Consider the following 23,868-nt stretch of genomic DNA (forward strand, 5'->3'; position numbering starts at 1 on the left):
GCAAGAAACATCAATAACTGACCATCCCAAATTGACTTCAGCTTACCCCCTTCGCTTTTCCAGGCAAGAAACATCAATAACTGACCATCCCAAATTGACTTCAGCTTGCCGATGGACAGTTTTATCATGATGTGACCCCCTGAAGTAAGTAAGGACCATGTCTGATAAGCGTATATACAGCCACAATAAAAAAAACTTCTTGCTTAAATCTCAGCCACCACCAACTCTCACTTTACTAAAGTACCCACAACGTAAAGAAACCCCATCCCATCACACGAAACTCAAAATCATGTCAATCAAGTGTAAAGTGTACCTTGAGCCTGCGTCGGTTCATGCGGACGTACCAGTTGGTCAGCTGGTCTACAAACTTGACCAGTGCAGGCATCACAGTGTACAGATGGTAGGCTGCACGCACAACAATGCAAACCACTTCAAGGGACAGCACATCGACGTCATCACACAAGTTTGGCCTAACTCATTTTAGACAGCTTGTCAGCAGAAGGCTGACACTGATCATTGTTATCCTGAAATAGTGTTTATATTTGTACATGGTATGGATAAAAAGATGAAAGAATGTTAAATCATGTATTTGTCCGTTCTATTTTTTAGAGAATATTTCTCATTGAGAACGATTTACTTAGTCTGAAGCACAAAAACATCAAAATCGCCAAGAATCGAGGTTGATGATGATATGTACCTAGGAACACCCTCTCCAATGTTCAATGGTACTCTGAACAACAGAAGTTAGTGTCCTGTTCACACAATGAGTATAGATACACTTGTTACTGTGTAAGCAATCCTGTAAAGCACGTCTGATCTAGCCAGGCTTTTACATAGGGTAAGAGCATCTCTCCACTTGGGCACATAGTAAAATTAAACAACCTGGGTGCTTCCCGCACAGGGTAAGACTTGTGGGACTGGTCCTGCATTGACTTGTTTGCATCCTTAGTCACAACGCCATAAGCAAAGGCTACTCTTGCATGTTGATAAACAAGTATGAGATGTTTAACATGTGCAATCATCTTAAACAATGCTGCGCACGTCAAGTTGGAAGAGGCAATAACAAGTCTGCACATATAAAATCCACTCAATATATTTCTCTTCCTGCCTTGAATGAAAGCTTGAAGACTTATGCACTAACCATCGCACCGTAACCCTCATACATCCTGACGTTTTTCGACACACCCCTCGCTCGTAATTGGCCCCTCCAATGTTTGTACAAGGTTTTGCAAGAAAAGGTCACTCTGCCACAACCCATACAAACCCGACAGTTTTTGATTGGAATTCGTCCACTCACCGGCCATCTCCTTGGTGACGAACTTGACCAGCGACTGTGTGAAGGACAGGATCCAGCGGTCCATGTAGTTACCGGACGCCTCCATCTTTCCTTCCTTGTACACAAACTTGGACCCCTCCTCCTGGTGACAGCAACACACACATACACAGGCAATGATTCCTCCTGGTAACAGCAACACACACATACACAGGCAATGATTGCAACAGGTGAGCAACAGACACATACACAGGCAATGATTCCAACAGGTGAGCAACACACACATACACACACACACACACACACACACACAGTCAATTTGTTTCACCTATAGAGCCATCTTCTGGACCACCAAACAAACACATACACACAGTCAATTTGTTTCACCTATAGAGGCATCTTCTGGACCACCAAACAAACACATACACACAGTCAATTTGTTTCACCTATAGAGGCATCTTCTGGACCACCAAACAAACACATACACACAGTCAATTTGTTTCACCTATAGAGGCATCTTCTGGACCACCAAACAAACACATACACACAGTCAATTTGTTTCACCTATAGAGGCATCTTCTGGACCACCAAACAAACACATACACACAGTCAATTTGTTTCACCTATAGAGGCATCTTCTGGACCACCAAACAAACACATACACACAGTCAATTTGTTTCACCTATAGAGGCATCTTCTGGACCACCAAACAAACACATACACACAGTCAATTTGTTTCACCTATAGAGCCATCTTCTGGACCACCAAACAAACACATACACACAGTCAATTTGTTTCACCTATAGAGGCATCTTCTGGACCACCAAACAAACACATACACACAGTCAATTTGTTTCACCTATAGAGGCATCTTCTGGACCACCAAACAAACACATATACACAGTCAATTTGTTTCACCTATAGAGGCATCTTCTGGACCACCAAACAAACACATACACACAGTCAATTTGTTTCACCTATAGAGGCATCTTCTGGACCACCAAACAAACACATACACACAGTCAATTTGTTTCACCTATAGAGGCATCTTCTGGACCACCAAACAAACACATACAAAGGAAAACAAAAAAGCAAAAGCAAAAACAGCACAGAACCAACAAGGGGTTAAAAGATGGAGGGCAACATAAAGGGAAGAACCCAATGATAAAGTCACAGATTTCACAGCAATATTCCCCTGATGGTTTTAGCGTGAGGGCGTCAAACAAGACGTATCATCCCAGATTTCATGGCTCACCCTTTCCAACCTCTCCACGTTCTGCATGAGGAAGCGGTAAGCGTTGTACCACGGCAGGAAGACGTCCTTGACCACGTCACGCACGCCCTCCTCCTTGAAGCGCAGGTTCTCGGCGCGCACGGCCGGCGAGTTGATGAGGTAGAGCCTGAGGGCGTCAGCTCCGTACTTGTGGGCCATCTCCAAGGGGTCCGGGTAGTTCTTCTTCCTCTTGCTCATCTTCTGCCCGTCACTGTCAACAATACCCAATATCTTCACTGTCAACAATACCCAATATCTACACTTTTATCAACAGCTTTCTGGTAGTTTTCCGCTAAGTGCTCCCCACACACACACACACAAACCCACACACACAAAAACCCACTGTGACACATGCACAACACACTGTGACACATGCACAACACACTGTGACACATGCACAACACACTGTCACACATGCACAACACACTGTCACACATGCACAACACACTGTCACACACAATCACACACACACAAAAACCCACTGTCACACATGCACAACACACTGTCACACACAAACCCACACACACAAAAACCCACTGTCACACATGCACAACACACTGTCACACACAATCACACACACACAAACCCACTGTGACACATGCACAACACACTGTCACACACAATCACACACACACACAAAAACCCACTGTGACACATGCACAACACACTGTCACACACAATCACACACACACACACAAAAACCCACACACACAAAAACCCACTGTGACACATGCACAACACACTGTCACACACAATCACACACACACACAAAAACCCACTGTGACACATGCACAACACACTGTCACACACACACACAAACCCACTGTGACACATGCACAACACACTGTCACACACAATCACACACAAAAAAACCCACTGTGACACATGCACAACACACTGTCACACACAATCACACACACAAAAACCCACTGTGACACATGCACAACACACTGTCACACACAATCACACACACACACAAAAACCCACTGTGACACATGCACAACACACTGTCACACACAATCACACACACACACACAAAAACCCACTGTGACACATGCACAACACACTGTCACACACAATCACACACACAAAAACCCACTGTGACACATGCACAACACACTGTCACACACAATCACACACACACAAACCCACTGTGACACATGCACAACACACTGTCACACACAATCACACACACACAAAAACCCACTGTGACACATGCACAACACACTGTCACACACAATCACACACACACGCGAGCGAACATGTGGTTTTCAAGTGGTGGCATACACTGACAGAGATATGAATGCTTTAAACAAAAAGTTTGACTGAAACAATTTTTTCTGAACAATCGCTGTGTCAGTCAAACAACTGATCAGCATAATGCGGTGACAAACACTGACAAGAGGTGTGAATGCTTTTTGCTTTCTTTAAAACATTTTTAATTGCATTCTTCAGTATTTTAAATACAAAAATGGCATACAAATATGAACAGGGTTTTAGTAACTGACTAACGCTTTTTTGGTTTGTTTTACCCGAAACACTTCTTTCCGAACAAGCACAGTATCAGTCAAACAACAACAGACTGACAAAACTGTGGTTGATTTGCAAACAGCTCTGTCCGATAATTTTTTAGAATTCACTGTGTCAGTGAAACAACAGCCCAACACAGCAGCGTACACCGTCAGAACTAGAGATGATTTGCTTATGATCATAGTCTAATTATCATTATTGGTTTACAAAATAACCTGTGGTTTTCCTGCAGCGGAAACAACTGGTAGCCTTATGGACAAGATCTCCAAACAGTTGACAGTTCTTTGTGACCATCGTTTAACCATTACCGCCTCAAGAGGCAAACAATGTGAGCGTGACTGGTGAACATCATGGCACAGTACAGGGGACCCCCCTTTTAAGACCCCGCAATTTAAGACTCCCTCCCTTTTTAAGACCTTGTTTTCTCAGACTGTCTGTTCTTAACCTCTGTAAAATTACCCCCATTTTAAGACTCCCTCCTTTTTAAGACCTTGTTTTCTCAGATTTTTGGAGGTCTTAAAAGGGTTCCACTGTAGACGAGAAGAAGGATGCTTACGATGCCAGCACCAGCCCGTTGGCCACCAGGTTCCTGAAGGGCGGCTTCCCGAACAGCAGTGTGGACAGCACCAGCAGTGTGTAGAACCTGCAAGCAGCAAGAGTAATGTCCAACTACAGTCAAGAACAGCAGTGTGGACAGCACCAGCAGTGTGTAGAACCTGCAAGCAGCAACAGTAATGTCCAACTACAGTCAAGAACAGCAGTGTGGACAGCACCAGCAGTGTGTAGAACCTGCAAGCAGCAAGAGTAATGTCCAACTACAGTCAAGAACAGCAGTGTGGACAGCACCAGCAGTGTGTAGAACCTGCAAACAGCAACAGTAATATCCAACTACAGTCAAGAACAGCAGTGTGGACAGCACCAGCAGTGTGTAGAACCTGCAAGCAGCAACAGTAATGTCCAACTACAGTCAAGAACAGCAGTGTGGACAGCACCAGCAGTGTGTAGAACCTGCAAGCAGCAAGAGTAATGTCCAACTACAGTCAAGAACAGCAGTGTGGACAGCACCAGCACTGTGTAGAACCTGCAAGCAGCAAGAGTAATGTCCAACTACAGTCAAGAACAGCAGTGTGGACAGCACCAGCACTGTGTAGAACCTGCAAGCAGCAAGAGTAATGTCCAACTACAGTCAAGAACAGCAGTGTGGACAGCACCAGCACTGTGTAGAACCTGCAAGCAGCAAGAGTAATGTCCAACTACAGTCAAGAACAGCAGTGTGGACAGCACCAGCACTGTGTAGAACCTGCAAGCAGCAAGAGTAATGTCCAACTACAGTCAAGAACAGCAGTGTGGACAGCACCAGCACTGTGTAGAACCTGCAAGCAGCAAGAGTAATGTCCAACTACAGTCAAGAACAGCAGTGTGGACAGCACCAGCAGTGTGTAGAACCTGCAAGCAGCAAGAGTAATGTCCAACTACAGTCAAGAACAGCAGTGTGGACAGCACCAGCAGTGTGTAGAACCTGCAAGCAGCAAGAGTAATGTCCAACTACAGTCAAGAACAGCAGTGTGGACAGCACCAGCAGTGTGTAGAACCTGCAAGCAGCAAGAGTAATGTCCAACTACAGTCAAGAACAGCAGTGTGGACAGCACCAGCACTGTGTAGAACCTGCAAGCAGCAAGAGTAATGTCCAACTACAGTCAAGAACAGCAGTGTGGACAGCACCAGCACTGTGTAGAACCTGCAAGCAGCAAGAGTAATGTCCAACTACAGTCAAGAACAGCAGTGTGGACAGCACCAGCACTGTGTAGAACCTGCAAGCAGCAAGAGTAATGTCCAACTACAGTCAAGAACAGCAGTGTGGACAGCACCAGCACTGTGTAGAACCTGCAAGCAGCAAGAGTAATGTCCAACTACAGTCAAGAACAGCAGTGTGGACAGCACCAGCAGTGTGTAGAACCTGCAAGCAGCAAGAGTAATGTCCAACTACAGTCAAGAACAGCAGTGTGGACAGCACCAGCAGTGTGTAGAACCTGCAAGCAGCAAGAGTAATGTCCAACTACAGTCAAGAACAGCAGTGTGGACAGCACCAGCAGTGTGTAGAACCTGCAAGCAGCAAGAGTAATGTCCAACTGCAGTCAAGAACAGCAGTGTGGACAGCACCAGCAGTGTGTAGAACCTGCAAGCAGCAACAGTAATGTCCAACTACAGTCAAGAACAGCAGTGTGGACAGCACCAGCAGTGTGTAGAACCTGCAAGCAGCAAGAGTAATGTCCAACTACAGTCAAGAACAGCAGTGTGGACAGCACCAGCAGTGTGTAGAACCTGCAAGCAGCAAGAGTAATGTCCAACTACAGTCAAGAACAGCAGTGTGGACAGCACCAGCAGTGTGTAGAACCTGCAAGCAGCAACAGTAATGTCCAACTACAGTCAAGAACAATTGTCTTCACAGTGCAATAACAGGGAGGAACAAAGTCCACTTAAGATAACCTTGTGACAACTCAATTCTGCCAGCAAGAAAGCTGTTTAAATTTCTGTCAGAAGTTTTCTTTGTATTTCTGGAATAAAAAATCCAAATCATTACCATGTTATCCTTTTTTTTCAATTTCTAAAATAAAATATCAACGAAAGGAGAACTCCTTACCATCCACGAGTCTGGTCGATCCCCTCAGCGATGAAGTCGGCGGGGAAAGTGTCCTCAAAGTCCTTCTTGCTCGAGAAGGGGTAGTGGCTCTGTGCATACGGCATGCTGCCGGACTCAAACCAGCAGTCAAACACCTCTGTGACACGACGCAGAACACCCTTGCCTTGTGCTGATGGAATGGTCAGGTGGTCTATGCTGAAATGACAGTGGGGAACAATTAATCAACCAATCAACCAAAAGGTACAGTCAATGTAAGTACGGTCAAACTTCTCTTGTAAGACTTCAAGATTAACCAGCTATTCAAGATTAACCAGCTATTCAAGATTAACCAGCTATTCAAGATTAAGCAGCTATTCAAGATTAACCAGCTATTCAAGATTAACCAGCTATTCAAGATTAACCAGCTATTCAAGATTAACCAGCTATTCAAGATTAACCAGCCATTCAAGATTAAGCAGCTATTCAAGATTAACCAGCTATTCAAGATTAACCAGCTATTCAAGATTAACCAGCTATTCAAGATTAACCAGCTATTCAAGATTAACCAGCTAGTCAAGATTAACCAGCTATTCAAGATTAACCAGCTAGTCAAGATTAACCAGCTAGTCAAGATTAAGCAGCTATTCAAGATTAACCAGCTAGTCAAGATTAACCAGCTAGTCAAGATTAACCAGCTAGTCAAGATTAACCAGCTATTCAAGAGCACTTTCTCCAGGACTTCAAGATTAACCAGCTATTCAAGAGCACTTTCTCCAGGACTTCAAGATTAACCAGCTATTCAAGAGCACTTTCTCCAGGACTTCAAGACTATTCAAGAGCACTTTCTCCAGGACTTCAAGATTAACCAGCTATTCAAGAGCACTTTCTCCAGGACTTCAAGATTAACCAGCTATTCAAGAGCACTTTCTCCAGGACTTCAAGATTAACCAGCTATTCAAGAGCACTTTCTCCAGGTACATAGAAGGGAACAAAAAGTATAGGACAAATTCTAAATGACAATAAGTATCTACCGCAGGTGACAAGGCGCTTCGTTATACAAGACGCACCCCCTTCTTTTTAACAAAAATTGTAATCCAGTCACCCATTGGGCGCAGGGGGCCGATAGGGCGCACCAAAATTGAAAAAGTATACCGGTAACAAACGGTCGAAGAATGAAAATAAGCCGCACATCAAAGGAAGAATACAGAGTGCGAGATCAAAGGCAGGTCCATTGTTTATAGACACGACCTTCTTCCCAGGGGTCAATGACCCAGTTTTTGCCATGAGAGGTGGTTCCCCTGTCATATCTGAGAGAGGAAACACTTCCTGCACCGGGGTCAGTGACCGAGTTTAACAGAGTGGAAATATGTCTCTGTTAAACTCGGTCACTGACCGGTCACTGACCGGTCACTGACCCCGGTGCAGGAAGTGTTTCCTCTCTCAGATATGACAGGGGAACCACCTCTCATGGCAAAAACTGGGTCATTGACCCCTGGGAAGAAGGTCGTGTCTATAAACAAGGCCACCCAGCTATCACAATGCCTTTGATCTTGCCAGGTGTGCTCTGTATGTGCGGCCAGATCAAAGGCAGGTCCATTGTGATAGCTGGGTGGCTTGAGAGCTCGAGGAAACTTGGCCAGGGTAGTACCTAGTAGCTGAAACATGCATTATCACAAGTTGTTTGACTGGTACTCAGGCTGTCTCTTTGATTTTTTTCCTATTTCATACACGGATTAGACGCTTCGTTATACAAGACCCAGGGGTCGAACTCGAGGAAAGCCTTAATTGAAAATCAGAAAAAAATTAATAAAATGAATGAAGGCACTTGAGACTTTCACTAAATTGCACACACGCCCAAATACCAGGGCTTTTATTGTAATCAAGCAAAAACACTTCAAGGTGATGTGGAGGGGGGGGGGGGGGGGGGGGGAGGAGAGGAAGATTTCACAAATCCACATTCTAATTGGTCCAAACAGATGCAAATATGGAAACATTTATAGGTTTCTAACTTTCATATTAATTGGTGTAAAAGTGGAAGCTATCACACACTCACATGCGCACAAACTCACACACATGCACACGCACACACACATGCACGCACGCACTCACACACACACACACACACACATATGCTGTACTGACTTTTCCCTGTGTAGATCAGTGACCTCAACACCAGTCAGCTCCTTCAGTTCCGCCACAGATCCGATACACACCACCTGTCACCGCACAACATGACCTTTGTTAACAATGTATCCCATTTGACATTCAACACAAAACTGACAAAAATACGATAAACTTGGCAAAAAAAATGTAAAACTTTGTCCAAAAAGTGTGCCAAACAGCCAAAGAAAATGCCTTTTGGAAAATAGAAAGTTAAAGAAAAATGACATGCAAATGAATATTTTAGCAGAGGTAGAAACAGTGGTGCAATATTTGTTGGGCCAAGTTAGGAGTTGAAAGTTAAGAGCTGAAAGGTCACCTCTTGTCCATCCTCGCTGACCCAGAGGGGGACGGGTGTACCCCAGTAGCGGTTTCTGGACACCGCCCAGTCTCGCGCGTCACGCAGCCAGTTGCCGAAACGCTTCTCCTTCACAAAGTCTGGTACCCTGTGAAACACTACCATTCTCTTAAATCTGTTGAATAATGTTCGAAGTGACTGTTTTCACTGCATTCCACCAGTCACAGAAATTAATCGTAATTAATGATCTGATAAACAGGGAAGCTAGCGCTCTAAATGCTTACGACAGGTGTAATAGAGTTTAATCATTCAAAATATTTGTTTTAGATGGTCTCAATCAAATAATCAAATCACAAGCCAGTCTAAACCTCGCTGATTGCTTTTGTTGCAATGAAAACATATTTTCAGCATTGGTCTCACGCCAAATGGCAATCTCTGTGGTCTACACAACTTGATTCACGACAAAAACACCAAAACGTGTCAAAAACAGGCATTTTCGTCACATAAAGCGAGCTTGTTGACAATCTAGACTCCCAAACAACATTTCTATAACATGTAAATGTAGTCTAGCCATCCTGTGACACGATGCGCCAGATATTGTGAGAAGAGTCTGACTGACCAACCTACCTTCGCGCGCGATCAAGTGCAAGTGACAAAATAGTGACTATCTACAACGGGAACACGTCGCTCCATACGAGAATGGTGCGGAACAGTTCCCCACCCGTGGGACTGATGAAATAATAGCAAAGACTGTTTGCAACAACACTACAGTGCAACCTCTCTTTTAACACCTCCAAAAATCTCAGAAATCAGGTCTTAAAAAGGAGGGAGTCTTAAGATGGAAGCAGAGGTTATCAACAAACATTCTCAAAAAGGAGGGAGTCTTAAGATGGAAGTAGAGGTTATCAAGGAGGGAGTCTTAAGATGGAAGTAGAGATTATCTACAAACATTCTCAAAAAGGAGGGAGTCTTAAGATGGAAGTAGAGGTTATCAACAAACATTCTCAAAAAGGAGGGAGTCTTAAGATGGAAGTAGAGGTTATCAACAAACATTCTCAAAAAGGAGGGAGTCTTAAGATGGAAGTAGAGGTTATCAACAAACATTCTCAAAAAGGAGGGAGTCTTAAGATGGAAGTAGAGGTTATCAACAAACATTCTCAAAAAGGAGGGAGTCTTAAGATGGAAGTAGAGGTTATCAACAAACATTCTCAAAAAGGAGGGAGTCTTAAGATGGAAGTAGAGGTTATCAACAAACATTCTCAAAAAGGAGGGAGTCTTAAGATGGAAGTAGAGGTTATCAACAAACATTCTCAAAAAGGAGGGAGTCTTAAGATGGAAGCAGAGGTTATCAACAAACAATCTCAAAAAGGAGGGAGTCTTAAGATGGAAGCAGAGGTTATCAACAAACATTCTCAAAAAGGAGGGAGTCTTAAGATGGAAGTAGAGGTTATCAACAAACATTCTCAAAAAGGAGGGAGTCTTAAGATGGAAGTAGAGGTTATCAACAAACATTCTCAAAAAGGAGGGAGTCTTAAGATGGAAGTAGAGGTTATCAACAAACATTCTCAAAAAGGAGGGAGTCTTAAGATGGAAGTAGAGGTTATCAACAAACATTCTCAAAAAGAAGGGAGTCTTAAGATGGAAGTAGAGGTTATCAACAAACATTCTCAAAAAGGAGGGAGTCTTAAGATGGAAGTAGAGGTTATCAACAAACATTCTCAAAAAGGAGGGAGTCTTAAGATGGAAGTAGAGGTTATCAACAAACAATCTCAAAAAGGAGGGAGTCTTAAGATGGAAGTAGAGGTTATCAACAAACATTCTCAAAAAGGAGGGAGTCTTAAGATGGAAGTAGAGGTTATCAACAAACATTCTCAACAAGAAGGGAGTCTTAAGATGGAAGTAGAGGTTATCAACAAACATTCTCAAAAAGGAGGGAGTCTTAAGATGGAAGTAGAGGTTATCAACAAACAATCTCAAAAAGGAGGGAGTCTTAAGATGGAAGTAGAGGTTATCAACAAACAATCTCAAAAAGGAGGGAGTCTTAAGATGGAAGTAGAGGTTATCAACAAACATTCTCAAAAAGGAGGGAGTCTTAAAATGGAAGTAGAGGTTATCAACAAACATTCTCAAAAAGGAGGGAGTCTTAAGATGGAAGTAGAGGTTATCAACAAACATTCTCAAAAAGGAGGGAGTCTTAAGATGGAAGTAGAGGTTATCAACAAACATTCTCAAAAAGGAGGGAGTCTTAAGATGGAAGTAGAGGTTATCAACAAACATTCTCAAAAAGGAGGGAGTCTTAAGATGGAAGTAGAGGTTATCAACAAACATTCTCAAAAAGGAGGGAGTCTTAAGATGGAAGTAGAGGTTATCAACAAACATTCTCAAAAAGGAGGGAGTCTTAAGATGGAAGTAGAGGTTATCAACAAATAAATCTCAAAAAGCAAGGTCTCAAAATGGGGGAAGTCTTAAATGGGGGGGGGGGGGGGGGGGGGGGGGGAAGGGGGGGTTCTACTGTAATATGATTCAATGAATCCAACCAACTCTAAAACACTTACCAGTATGTCTTCTGGTTGTTTTCAAGCAGTTGTTCCCGTGCTTGTTCTACTCTCACAAACCAGCTGGGCACTGCTTTGTAGATTAGTGGCGTTTCTGACCTACAAAACAGTCATACAAATCCAGCATGAACACATGCCATTGGTTACAGGGAGAAACACACATTCTCATTCACCATGGCAACATAAAAATCAGCAATTATACCAAACACATGGAAAACTGTTTAAGGTATGTCAGAAAAATTAATATCTTCCTTTTTAAATGTATGCAAATAACGGAAGCAGACACCTCAACAGGGATATGTTGCCAAGATTTATTTTTTTCTGTCAATTTGCCAAAAAGGCCAAATTTATTTTGGCAATTTGAGGAAGTATCTGGCGGTCCTCAGCATGACCTTGTTCCCACCATGACAAAGTTTGGCAGCTCTGCCGAAAAGACAGCAAACTTTTGGCGATTTGAAACAAGTTTTGTACACTGATGCTAAACGATATCCCTGCATGACCCAGGTAATCCAAACAAAAAACCAGATATGGGTTGAGGCCATTTACCTCCAGCAGAAGGGGTAGCTATGTTTGCAGGTTCCTTCGTGCACCAGTCGTCCGTCAGCCTTGAGACGCTTGATGATGTGCTTGTCTGCATCCTGCACGCCACAAATTGAAACAACATTTTTGTTATACCCTCCACTTCTCAACTTGTTCTAGCTTTTTACCTCATATTCTACTGAAGCATATTACACGAAGCAAACATTGCAACAACATTTTTGTTATACCCTCCACTTCTCAACTTGTTCTAGCTTTTTACCTCATATTCTACTGAAGCATATTACACGAAGCAAACATTGAAACAACATTTTTGTTATACCCTCCACTTCTCAACTTGTTCTAGCTTTTTACCTCATATTCTACTGAAGCATATTACACGAAGCAAACATTGCAACAAGATTTTTGTTATACCCTCCACATCTCAACTTGTTCTAGCTTTTTACCTCATATTCTACTGAAGCATATTACACGAAGCAAACATTGCAACAACATTTTTGTTATACCCTCCACTTCTCAACTTGTTCTAGCTTTTTACCTCATATTCTACTGAAGCATATTACACGAAGCAAACATTGAAACAACATTTTTGTTATACCCTCCACTTCTCAACTTGTTCTAGCTTTTTACCTCATATTCTACTGAAGCATATTACACGAAGCAAACATTGCAACAAGATTTTTGTTATACCCTCCACTTCTCAACTTGTTCTAGCTTTTTACCTCATATTCTACTGAAGCATATTACACGAAGCAAACATTGCAACAACATTTTTGTTATACCCTCCACTTCTCAACTTGTTCTAGCTTTTTACCTCATATTCTACTGAAGCATATTACACGTAGCAAACATTGAAACAACATTTTTGTTATACCCTCCACTTCTCAACTTGTTCTAGCTTTTTACCTCATATTCTACTGAAGCATATTACACGAAGCAAACATTGCAACAACATTTTTGTTATACCCTCCACTTCTCAACTTGTTCTAGCTTTTTACCTCATATTCTACTGAAGCATATTACACGAAGCAAACATTGCAACAACATTTTTGTTATACCCTCCACTTCTCAACTTGTCCTAGCTTTTTACCTCATATTCTACTGAAGCATATTACACGAAGCAAACATTGCAACAACATTTTTGTTATACACTCCACTTCTCAACTTGTCCTAGCTTTTTACCTCATATTCTACTGAAGCATATCACAAGACGATCATTGTCCATGAAGCCCCCATTGTCATACTCACAAACCTGGGAACAATTTGCTGTCACAACACATCATCAAAATGAAGGAAAAAGTTCAACAAATTATTTTCAAAGTCAGCAAAACAAGGGTTCCCCTATTTTTTGCGACCAGCTTGACAGTTGAAGCAAAATACATTTCTTCTTCTTCATCTTGTGCTTTCATGGGCTCAAACTCCCACACACACTCATGCACGAGTGGGTTTTTACAAGTATGGACATTTTTACCCCGCCGCTTTCGGTGAAAATCCAATACATTCCTATATTTGACATTCGTCACCATACACCTACACATTCACATGGTCTTTTCTGTCATAGGTAACTGTGACTGGTTCTTCCGTACCTTGACGTGCATGCCCTTGAAGTCCGGGACATCCTCCGTGAAACAGCCACAGGCATCCACAGGGCATATGACACTCATCTCTTTGCTGATGATGCCGTTTGCCAGTGTGACGCTGTAATCGTCCTGAAAGACCAAAGCAAAAGAGCTTACATTCTGGAGAAAAGGGAAAGAAAACCGTAACTCTTAAAGACTAAAATTGTGTGGTAAATGTTGAAGGATGAATGAAAATACATTGTGTGTGGACGGATGCATGTCAATTGATTAAACGCCCCACAATGATGTGCTTGGCAACCATAAAAAAAATTTTTAAGACTAAAATTAATTAGGAACTGAAGTATTTTTACCAGCTTTAAACAAAAAGAATGAGCCAGAAACTTGTTCGTAAATGTATAACAACAACGGCAAGAGTTTTCAGGGCAAAGCAAGAACCTCTACAAGTGCAACAGGTGTACATAATTAATTTAGTGTCTTGTTTTACCATGTCTACATGAAAATCACAAAGCAAGTTTTGTGTGTTCCCTGCACTTCTGTTTCCTTGTAATTCACTCTGCTTTCTCCATCCCTATTGGTCAAAGCAGTTGGCTAGATCTCTCTCCATCCCCATTGGTCAAAGCAGTTGGCTAGATCTCTCTCCATCCCTATTGGTCAAAGCAGTTGGCTAGATCTTTCTCCATCCCTATTGGTCAAAGCAGTTGGCTATTCTTTCTTTCTTTATTTGGTGTTTAACGTCGTTTTCAACCATTCAAGGTAGCAGTTGGCTAGATCTCTCTCCATCCCTATTGGTCAAAGCAGTTTGCTAGATCTTTCTCCATCCCTATTGGTCAAAGCAGTTGGCTAGATCTCTCTCCATCCCTATTGGTCAAAGCAGTTTGCTAGATCTTTCTCCATCCCTATTGGTCAAAGTAGTTGGCTAGATCTCTCTCCATCCCTATTGGTCAAAGCAGTTGGCTAGATCTCTCTCCATCCCTATTGGTCAAAGCAGTTGGCTAGATCTCTCTCTCCATCCCTATTGGTCAAAGCAGTTGGCTAGATCTCTCTCCATCCCTATTGGTCAAAGCAGTTGGCTAGATCTCTCTCCATCACTATTGGTCAAAGCAGTTGGCTAGATCTCTCTCCATCCCTATTGGTCAAAGCAGTTTGCTAGATCTTTCTCCATCCCTATTGGTCAAAGCAGTTGGCTAGATCTTTCTCCATCCCTATTGGTCAAAGCAGTTGGCTAGATCTCTCTCCATCCCTATTGGTCAAAGCAGTTGGCTAGATCTCTCTCCATCCCTATTGGTCAAAGCAGTTGGCTAGATCTCTCTCCATCCCTATTGGTCAAAGCAGTTGGCTAGATCTCTCTCCATCCCTATTGGTCAAAGCAGTTGGCTAGATCTCTTTCCATCCCTATTGGTCAAAGCAGTTGGCTAGATCTCTCTCCATCCCTATTGGTCAAAGCAGTTGGCTAGATCTCTCTCCATCCCTATTGGTCAAAGCAGTTGGCTAGATCTCTCTCCATCCCTATTGGTCAAAGCAGTTGGCTAGATCTCTCTCCATCCCTATTGGTCAAAGCAGTTGGCTAGATCTCTCTCCATCCCTATTGGTCAAAGCAGTTGGCTAGATCTCTCTCCATCCCTATTGGTCAAAGCAGTTGGCTAGATCTCTCTCCATCCCTATTGGTCAAAGCAGTTGGCTAGATCCAGCAGCAGCTTCTTACCTCACCAAAGTACGGCGCCTGATGAACAATGCCGGTACCAGCGTCAGTTGTCACGTACGTCCCTGTCACCACTCGGAATGCTCCAGTCTTCTCACGCATCTGAAAATGATGGGAACACATGATATTTTATTCAATGACACTGGTACAATTCATATCTTCTGAGGCACTACACACACTTATCGATCCATTCTGTTCTCATAACCTTCCCACTCAAAGCCACACAGACCCATGTCTGTAACCAGGCATGAGATCATCAAATTGTAAACAAAGCCTGAAAGAATGACCCCACAATTCGTTTTAAATAGTATGCATACTTGTGCAACATGGGGATCTCAAGGGCGGTCTGAAGAGCTTGTAAATGAAGGCAGTCTCAAGCCTGGTAAGTTGTATGTAGCAGAGCTGTGTCCTAGTGTTTTGAAGGCAGTCTCAAGCCTGGTAAGTTGTATGTAGCAGAGCTGTGTCCTAGTGTTTTGAAGGCAGTCTCAAGCCTGGTAAGTTGTGTGGAGCAGAGCTGTGTCCTAGTGTTTTGAAGGCAGTCTCAAGCCTGGTAAGTTGTATGTAGCAGAGCTGTGTCCTAGTGTTTTGAAGGCAGTCTCAAGCCTGGTAAGTTGTATGTAGCAGAGCTGTGTCCTAGTGTTTTGAAGGCAGTCTCAAGCCTGGTAAGTTGTATGTAGCAGAGCTGTGTCCTAGTGTTTTGAAGGCAGTCTCAAGCCTGGTAAGTTGTGTGTAGCAGAGCTGTGTCCTAGTGTTTTGAAGGCAGTCTCAAGCCTGGTAAGTTGTATGTAGCAGAGCTGTGTCCTAGTGTTTTGAAGGCAGTCTCAAGCCTGGTAAGTTGTATGTAGCAGAGCTGTGTCCTAGTGTTTTGAAGGCAGTCTCAAGCCTGGTAAGTTGTGTGTAGCAGAGCTGTGTCCTAGTGTTTTGAAGGCAGTCTCAAGCCTGGTAAGTTGTATGTAGCAGAGCTGTGTCCTAGTGTTTTGAAGGCAGTCTCAAGCCTGGTAAGTTGTATGTAGCAGAGCTGTGTCCTAGTGTTTTGAAGGCAGTCTCAAGCCTGGTAAGTTGTATGTAGCAGAGCTGTGTCCTAGTGTTTTGAAGGCAGTCTCAAGCCTGGTAAGTTGTATGTAGCAGAGCTGTGTCCTAGTGTTTTGAAGGCAGTCTCAAGCCTGGTAAGTTGTATGTAGCAGAGCTGTGTCCTAGTGTTTTGAAGGCAGTCTCAAGCCTGGTAAGTTGTATGTAGCAGAGCTGTGTCCTAGTGTTTTGAAGGCAGTCTCAAGCCTGGTAAGTTGTGTGTAGCAGAGCTGTGTCCTAGTGTTTTAAAGGCAGTCTCAAGCCTGGTAAGTTGTGTGGAGCAGAGCTGTGTCCTAGTATTTTGAAGGCAGTCTCAAGCCTGGTAAGTTGTGTGTAGCAGAGCTGTGTCCTAGTGTTTTGAAGGCAGTCTCAAGCCTGGTAAGTTGTGTGCAGCAGAGCTGTGTCCTAGTGTTTTGAAGGCAGTCTCAAGCCTGGTAAGTTGTATGTAGCAGAGCTGTGTCCTAGTGTTTTGAAGGCAGTCTCAAGCCTGGTAAGTTGTATGTAGCAGAGCTGTGTCCTAGTGTTTTGAAGGCAGTCTCAAGCCTGGTAAGTTGTATGTAGCAGAACTGTGTCCTAGTGTTTTGAAGGCAGTCTCAAGCCTGGTAAGTTGTGTGTAGCAGAGCTGTGTCCTAGTATTTTGAAGGCAGTCTCAAGCCTGGTAAGTTGTGTGTAGCAGAGCTGTGTCCTAGTGTTTTGAAGGCAGTCTCAAGCCTGGTAAGTTGTGTGCAGCAGAGCTGTGTCCTAGTATTTTGAAGAAATATAGTGTAACCCCCTTTGAAGCCCCCCAATTTAAAGACTTCCCCCATTTTCAGATCTTATATATTTTGTGTGTGTGTTTATAACCTCTGTAAATTTAACTCCATTTTAAAACTCCCTCCTTTCTAAGACCTGATTTTCTTAGATTTGTCTACGTCTTAAAATAGGGGTTCTCTTACTGTAAATACAGAGGCATTAAAATAAAAGCTAGAAAATAAAAATCACAGTTGTTCCCTTCTTTCACAATCATGCATCCAAGTTAAAGAAATACTTTACTTACACAAGAAAAAATAATAATATCGACAGCTACTCACATAAGAAAAGTAGTTGAACAGTGGTTTGTATTTCATCCCGTCCAGCGTCTTGCCCTTGAACCTGAATCGGAAAGCATGGAGTAAAAAGAAACCCAAATAGACCACCTACTGTCTTTACTATTTTGATAATCTTTTGGACAAAAAATGAAACCAAACAGAAATACGAATGTGATAACAGTGTGAACACACTGAAAACCTAACAACCCCTCTTTCCTTGAAAATCATCAAAACCTAACAACCCCTCTTTCCTTGAAAATCATCAAAACCTAACAACCCCTCTTTCCTTGAAAATCATCAAAACCTAACAACCCCTCTTTCCTTGAAAATCATCAAAACCTAACAACCCCTCTTTCCTTGAAAATCATCAAAACCTAACAACCCCTCTTTCCTTGAAAATCATCAAAACCTAACAACCCCTCTTTCCTTGAAAATCATCAAAACCTAACAACCCCTCTTTCCTTGAAAATCATCAAAACCTACAAGTGTATGAAATTTGGTGGCTCTTGCTTCAAAAACAGAGAAATCCTCAATGTTAAGTTTCTATGAATCGAACATGACCCCACTTTGACCCCAACATTTGACGAGGTTTAACCAAACTGGGGTATGTTGGGAGATCATCAAACCCTAGAAGTGTGCAAAGTTTCAAAGATCTAGCTACAAAAACATCCGAGATAACTTCAATGTTAAGGTTTTTTTAATCTACGGGCGGCTGGACAGCCTAACAGTAACACTGCTCATTCCCAGGACTCTCCTCATTACTCAGGGGAGTAAAACAATCGCAGCATTCCTAGGACTCTCCTCATTACTCAGGGGAGTAAAACAATCGCAGCATTCCTAGGACTCTCCTCATTACTCAGGGGAGTAAAACAATCGCAGCATTCCTAGGACTCTCCTCATTACTCAGGGGAGTAAAACAATCGCAGCATTCCTAGGACTCTCCTCATTACTCAGGGGAGTAAAACAATCGCAGCATTCCTAGGACTCTCCTCATTACTCAGGGGAGTAAAACAATCACAGCATTCCTAGGACTCTCCTCATTACTCAGGGGAGTAAAACAATCGCAGCAAAGTAACTACTGCAAGTTTTCCAAAATCATAAATTCTCAAACATCGCTGGAAACCAGTAGAAATGGAAACCGTTATGCATCATAGGTAGAATTGTGTATAGCGGGTGCTTCAGGGATCTGCACATGGGAGGGGGGAAAAGGGTTCGCAAGCTGCAGCATTGCCCTTTTACACAAAAGCTTTTGAGCATCCGTTTCTGATGGCAGCCAAAGAAACAGAGAAAAAGAAACATAAAAAGGTTTGTGAGACGACTTACTTGTCCAAGATGTTGTACTCGTCTTCAGTTTTGAAGAGAGCCTCCAGACGTGCTTCCATCAGGATGTACACCTTCCCACTCGACTTTTCTGCAAATGTAAACAGCATACTTTAAAGCAATGTTAAAGAATAACATAATGTTAACGGCTATACAAGAAAAAATAACAGAAAACAAAACAGCAACCAGTTTGGGTAAATTCTTTATCAAACTTATGTCAGACAGTCGCTAACTTCTTCAGGATGTTAACAGCTATCTCTAAAAAAAAATTTTTTTAAAAAAAGGCCAATGGAAATGATGTCATATACTGAAAGAAGAGTCAAAATGTTGTGATGCGAATTACCCCCCTACCTCAGCATTTTGGGGAAAGAAAGACCTTTTGCAGGATAAAGAAAAAGCTGACCTTGAACTTTGACATAGTCCAGGTCAGGGTGCACACAGAGGGCAAGGTTGGACGGCAGAGTCCATGGAGTGGTTGTCCAGGCAACCAATAGAGTTTTGGGGTCCTCCTCCAGTGGGAAACTGATAATCACTGCAAACAAAAATAAAAATTCAGTTAGCAATCTGTTTCCTGGCTTGACACAATTTGAGAAAGATAACAACTTCATTATCAATTAACAACAAACCACCTTTGACGCACCTACGTCTATTCCTTACTGGTTTTAGAACAAAGACGGAAAACCAAACAAGACTGAAACTGGAAAATCCTCTTGCCCAAACATGCAACAACACTAATATGGTATAACAATCTCTTTAACAATCAGAATAGACGATATTTGGGAATAACTCTTGTCAGGTTTGTATGGGTTTTGAAAGAGTGAATACCCTTGCTTTCAGGGAGACAAATAATCCCCACGTGCTCCTTGTCTACGAGTTTCAAACACACCCCTCGCTAGTGATTGGCCTGTGTCTACCAGTTTCAAACACACCCCTCGCTAGTGATTGGCCTGTGTCTACCAGTTTCAAACACACCCCTCGCTAGTGATTGGCCTGTGTCTACCAGTTTCAAACACACCCCTCGCTAGTGATTGGCCTGTGTCTACCAGTTTCAAACACACCCCTCGCTAGTGATTGGCCTGTGTCTACCAGTTTCAAACACACCCCTCGCTAGTGATTGGCTTGTGTCTACCAGTTTCAAACACACCCCTCGCTAGTGATTGGCCTGTGTCTACCAGTTTCAAACACACCCCTCGCTAGTGATTGGCCTGTTTCTACCAGTTTCAAACACACCCCTCGCTAGTGATTGGCCTGTGTCTACCAGTTTCAAACACACCCCTCGCTAGTGATTGGCTTGTGTCTACCAGTTTCAAACACACCCCTCGCTAGTGATTGGCCTGTGTCTACCAGTTTCAAACACACCCCTCGCTAGTGATTGGCCTGTGTCTACCAGTTTCAAACACACCCCTCGCTAGTGATTGGCCTGTGTCTACCAGTTTCAAACACACCCCTCGCTAGTGATTGGCCTGTGTCTACCAGTTTCAAACACACCCCTCGCTAGTGATTGGCCTGTGTCTACCAGTTTCAAACACACCCCTCGCTAGTGATTGGCCTGTGTCTACCAGTTTCAAACACACCCCTCGCTAGTGATTGGCTTGTGTCTACCAGTTTCAAACACACCCCTCGCTAGTGATTGGCCTGTGTCTACCAGTTTCAAACACACCCCTCGCTAGTGATTGGCCTGTTTCTACCAGTTTCAAACACACCCCTCGCTAGTGATTGGCCTGTGTTCACCAGTTTCAAACACACCCCTCGCTAGTGATTGGCCTGTGTCCACCAGTTTCAAACACACCCCTCGCTAGTGATTGGCCTGTGTCTACCAGTTTCAAACACACCCCTCGCTAGTGATTGGCTTGTGTCTACCAGTTTCAAACACACCCCTCGCTAGTGATTGGCCTGTGTCTACCAGTTTCAAACACACCCCTCGCTAGTGATTGGCCTGTGTCTACCAGTTTCAAACACACCCCTCGCTAGTGATTGGCCTGTGTCTACCAGTTTCAAACACACCCCTCGCTAGTGATTGGCTTGTGTCTACCAGTTTCAAACACACCCCTCGCTAGTGATTGGCCTGTGTCTACCAGTTTCAAACACACCCCTCGCTAGTGATTGGCTTGTGTCTACCAGTTTCAAACACACCCCTCGCTAGTGATTGGCCTGTGTCTACCAGTTTCAAACACACCCCTCGCTAGTGATTGGCCTGTTTCTACCAGTTTCAAACACACCCCTCGCTAGTGATTGGCCTGTGTCTACCAGTTTCAAACACACCCCTCGCTAGTGATTGGCCTGTGTCTACCAGTTTCAAACACACCCCTCGCTAGTGATTGGCCTGTGTCTACCAGTTTCAAACACACCCCTCGCTAGTGATTGGCTTGTGTCTACCAGTTTCAAACACACCCCTCGCTAGTGATTGGCCTGTGTCTACCAGTTTCAAACACACCCCTCGCTAGTGATTGGCCTGTGTCTACCAGTTTCAAACACACCCCTCGCTAGTGATTGGCCTGTGTCTACCAGTTTCAAACACACCCCTCGCTAGTGATTGGCCTGTGTCTACCAGTTTCAAACACACCCCTCGCTAGTGATTGGCCTGTGTCTACCAGTTTCAAACACACCCCTCGCTAGTGATCGGCCTGTGTCTACCAGTTTCAAACACACCCCTCGCTAGTGATTGGCTTGTGTCTACCAGTTTCAAACACACCCCTCGCTAGTGATTGGCCTGTGTCTACCAGTTTCAAACACACCCCTCGCTAGTGATTGGCCTGTTTCTACCAGTTTCAAACACACCCCTCGCTAGTGATTGGCCTGTGTCTACCAGTTTCAAACACACCCCTCGCTAGTGATTGGCCTGTGTCTACCAGTTTCAAACACACCCCTCGCTAGTGATTGGCCTGTGTCTACCAGTTTCAAACACACCCCTCGCTAGTGATTGGCTTGTGTCTACCAGTTTCAAACACACCCCTCGCTAGTGATTGGCCTGTGTCTACCAGTTTCAAACACACCCCTCGCTAGTGATTGGCCTGTGTCTACCAGTTTCAAACACACCCCTCGCTAGTGATTGGTCTGTGTCTACCAGTTTCAAACACACCCCTCGCTAGTGATTGGCCTGTGTCTACCAGTTTCAAACACACCCCTCGCTAGTGATTGGCCTGTGTCTACCAGTTTTAAACACACCCCTCGCTAGTGATTGGCCTGTGTCTACCAGTTTCAAACACACCCCTCGCTAGTGATTGGCTTGTGTCTACCAGTTTCAAACACACCCCTCGCTAGTGATTGGCTTGTGTCTACCAGTTTCAAACACACCCCTCGCTAGTGATTGGCCTGTGGATTGTTTTTCTCCCTAAAAGCAAGGGTATTCATTCTTTTAAAACACATACAAACCCGACAGAGTTATTTTCGGAATTTGTTTATTCTCGTAGATTGAAGAGAAAAGTCACCCGAAAGTGGCGTATGGCTACCTATATGGCATGGTAAAAACGGTCATACACGTTAAAACACACTGGTGCAAACGACACAAGTGCACGTGGGAGTTTCAACCCAGGAATGCAGAAGAAGAAGAAGAAGAGAAAAGTGAACATACCAGCTGGATCAACAACGTCCTTGTAGTTCTGGCCGGACTCGAAGTTGGACAGGGGAGTGTTGCAGGCTGTTGAGAAGGGCATCACCTGCAAACAATGCAGCAACCACTAAGGCTCAAGGATCTACTCATACAACTTCTTACAAATGTGTCTGTGTGAGCTCAATACCAAGAAGACTGCTAGGTCAAGAACTAAGGCTCAATGATCTACACATAAAATGTCCTACAAATGTGTCTGTGTGAGCTTAATACCAAGAAGATTGCCAGGTCAAGAACTAAGGCTCAAGGATCTACACTTAAAATGTCCTACAAATGTGTCTGTGTGAGCTTAATACCAAGAAGACTGCGAGGACTAGTCATAAGATTTGCAACATGACTGCCCGTACACCAGAAACTACAGTGGAACCTCCCTGTTAGGACCCTCCAATTCAAGACTCCCTCCCCTTTAAGACCCTGTTAGGACCCTCCAATTCAAGACTCCCTCCCCTTTAAGACCCTCTTTTCTCAGGCTTTTGGTTCATAACTTCTTCAAATTTACCCTCATTTTCTCAGATTTGTGGAGGTCTTAAAAGGGGGTTCCACTGTATACACACAAGCAAGAAGGCTAGAAGGAGATGTTGAAGGCTAGAAGGAGATGTTGAAGGCCAGAAGGAGATGTTGAAGGCTAGAAGGAGATGTTGAAGGCTAGAAGGAGATGTTGAAGGCTAGAAGGAGATGTTGAAGGCTAGAAGGAGATGTTGAAGGCTAGAAGGAGATGTTGAAGGCCAGAAGGAGATGTTGAAGGCAACACCAGGGTTGTCATTTTGCAAATAACAATTGTTCAACACTCAGTTCTTAGGCCTAAAAAAACAAGAGGCGAAGCCTTCAAGGCTCACGTAAGAAATCGACAAACAGTAACACAAACTCAATCACTCCGTCACACATATACACACACACACAGAAAGAGCATAGGTGAAACTGTGCAAGAAAGCGAGACACTAGATCTAGATCTGTCTGTCTGCATGTAGCCTACTTACAGGGACACGACTGCCAAATAGTCTCGGCCCGCTCAAAATAACAATGACCGAGACTTTCAGTAATTCCTTCGCGTGACGTCTAACCCTCTTACGTCATAATGTGATGTCAATGTAATGTGACGTCTTCAAATGTTAAAGTTTCTACCACAGACATACACACATACACACGCACGCACAGACAGACAAAAGTTAGCATCGCATAGGCTACACTTACGTGAGCCAAAAATAGGTGTGGTTACGGTAACCCGACCTACCCTATTTTTAGGGGCCGACCCTATAACTTTTTACTACATTTGTCAAAAAA

General features: G+C 43.5%; 1 protein-coding gene across 4 annotated transcripts in view; it reads right to left on the minus strand.

Annotated features, from left to right (window-relative positions):
* LOC138965483 (isoleucine--tRNA ligase, cytoplasmic-like) overlaps positions 1-23,868 on the minus strand; it is a 52,649-nt gene that overhangs the window by 14,636 nt on the left and 14,145 nt on the right. For all 4 annotated transcript variants that reach the window (XM_070337653.1, XM_070337654.1, XM_070337651.1 and 1 more), the window contains exons 6-20: positions 22,552-22,636; positions 19,384-19,512; positions 18,984-19,071; positions 17,664-17,724; positions 15,529-15,627; positions 13,833-13,955; positions 12,256-12,347; positions 11,710-11,808; positions 9,176-9,302; positions 8,839-8,912; positions 6,718-6,912; positions 4,633-4,719; positions 2,529-2,757; positions 1,298-1,418; positions 314-405 (exon numbers count right to left, since the gene is read on the minus strand). In XM_070337653.1, the coding sequence (XP_070193754.1) occupies positions 314-405; positions 1,298-1,418; positions 2,529-2,757; positions 4,633-4,719; positions 6,718-6,912; positions 8,839-8,912; positions 9,176-9,302; positions 11,710-11,808; positions 12,256-12,347; positions 13,833-13,955; positions 15,529-15,627; positions 17,664-17,724; positions 18,984-19,071; positions 19,384-19,512; positions 22,552-22,636 (1,701 nt within the window). The remainder of the gene's footprint in view (positions 1-313; positions 406-1,297; positions 1,419-2,528; positions 2,758-4,632; positions 4,720-6,717; positions 6,913-8,838; positions 8,913-9,175; positions 9,303-11,709; positions 11,809-12,255; positions 12,348-13,832; positions 13,956-15,528; positions 15,628-17,663; positions 17,725-18,983; positions 19,072-19,383; positions 19,513-22,551; positions 22,637-23,868) is intronic.

Source organism: Littorina saxatilis, linkage group LG4 (genome assembly GCF_037325665.1).
Source record: "Littorina saxatilis isolate snail1 linkage group LG4, US_GU_Lsax_2.0, whole genome shotgun sequence".
NCBI classification, from domain to species: Eukaryota; Metazoa; Mollusca; class Gastropoda; order Littorinimorpha; family Littorinidae; genus Littorina; species Littorina saxatilis.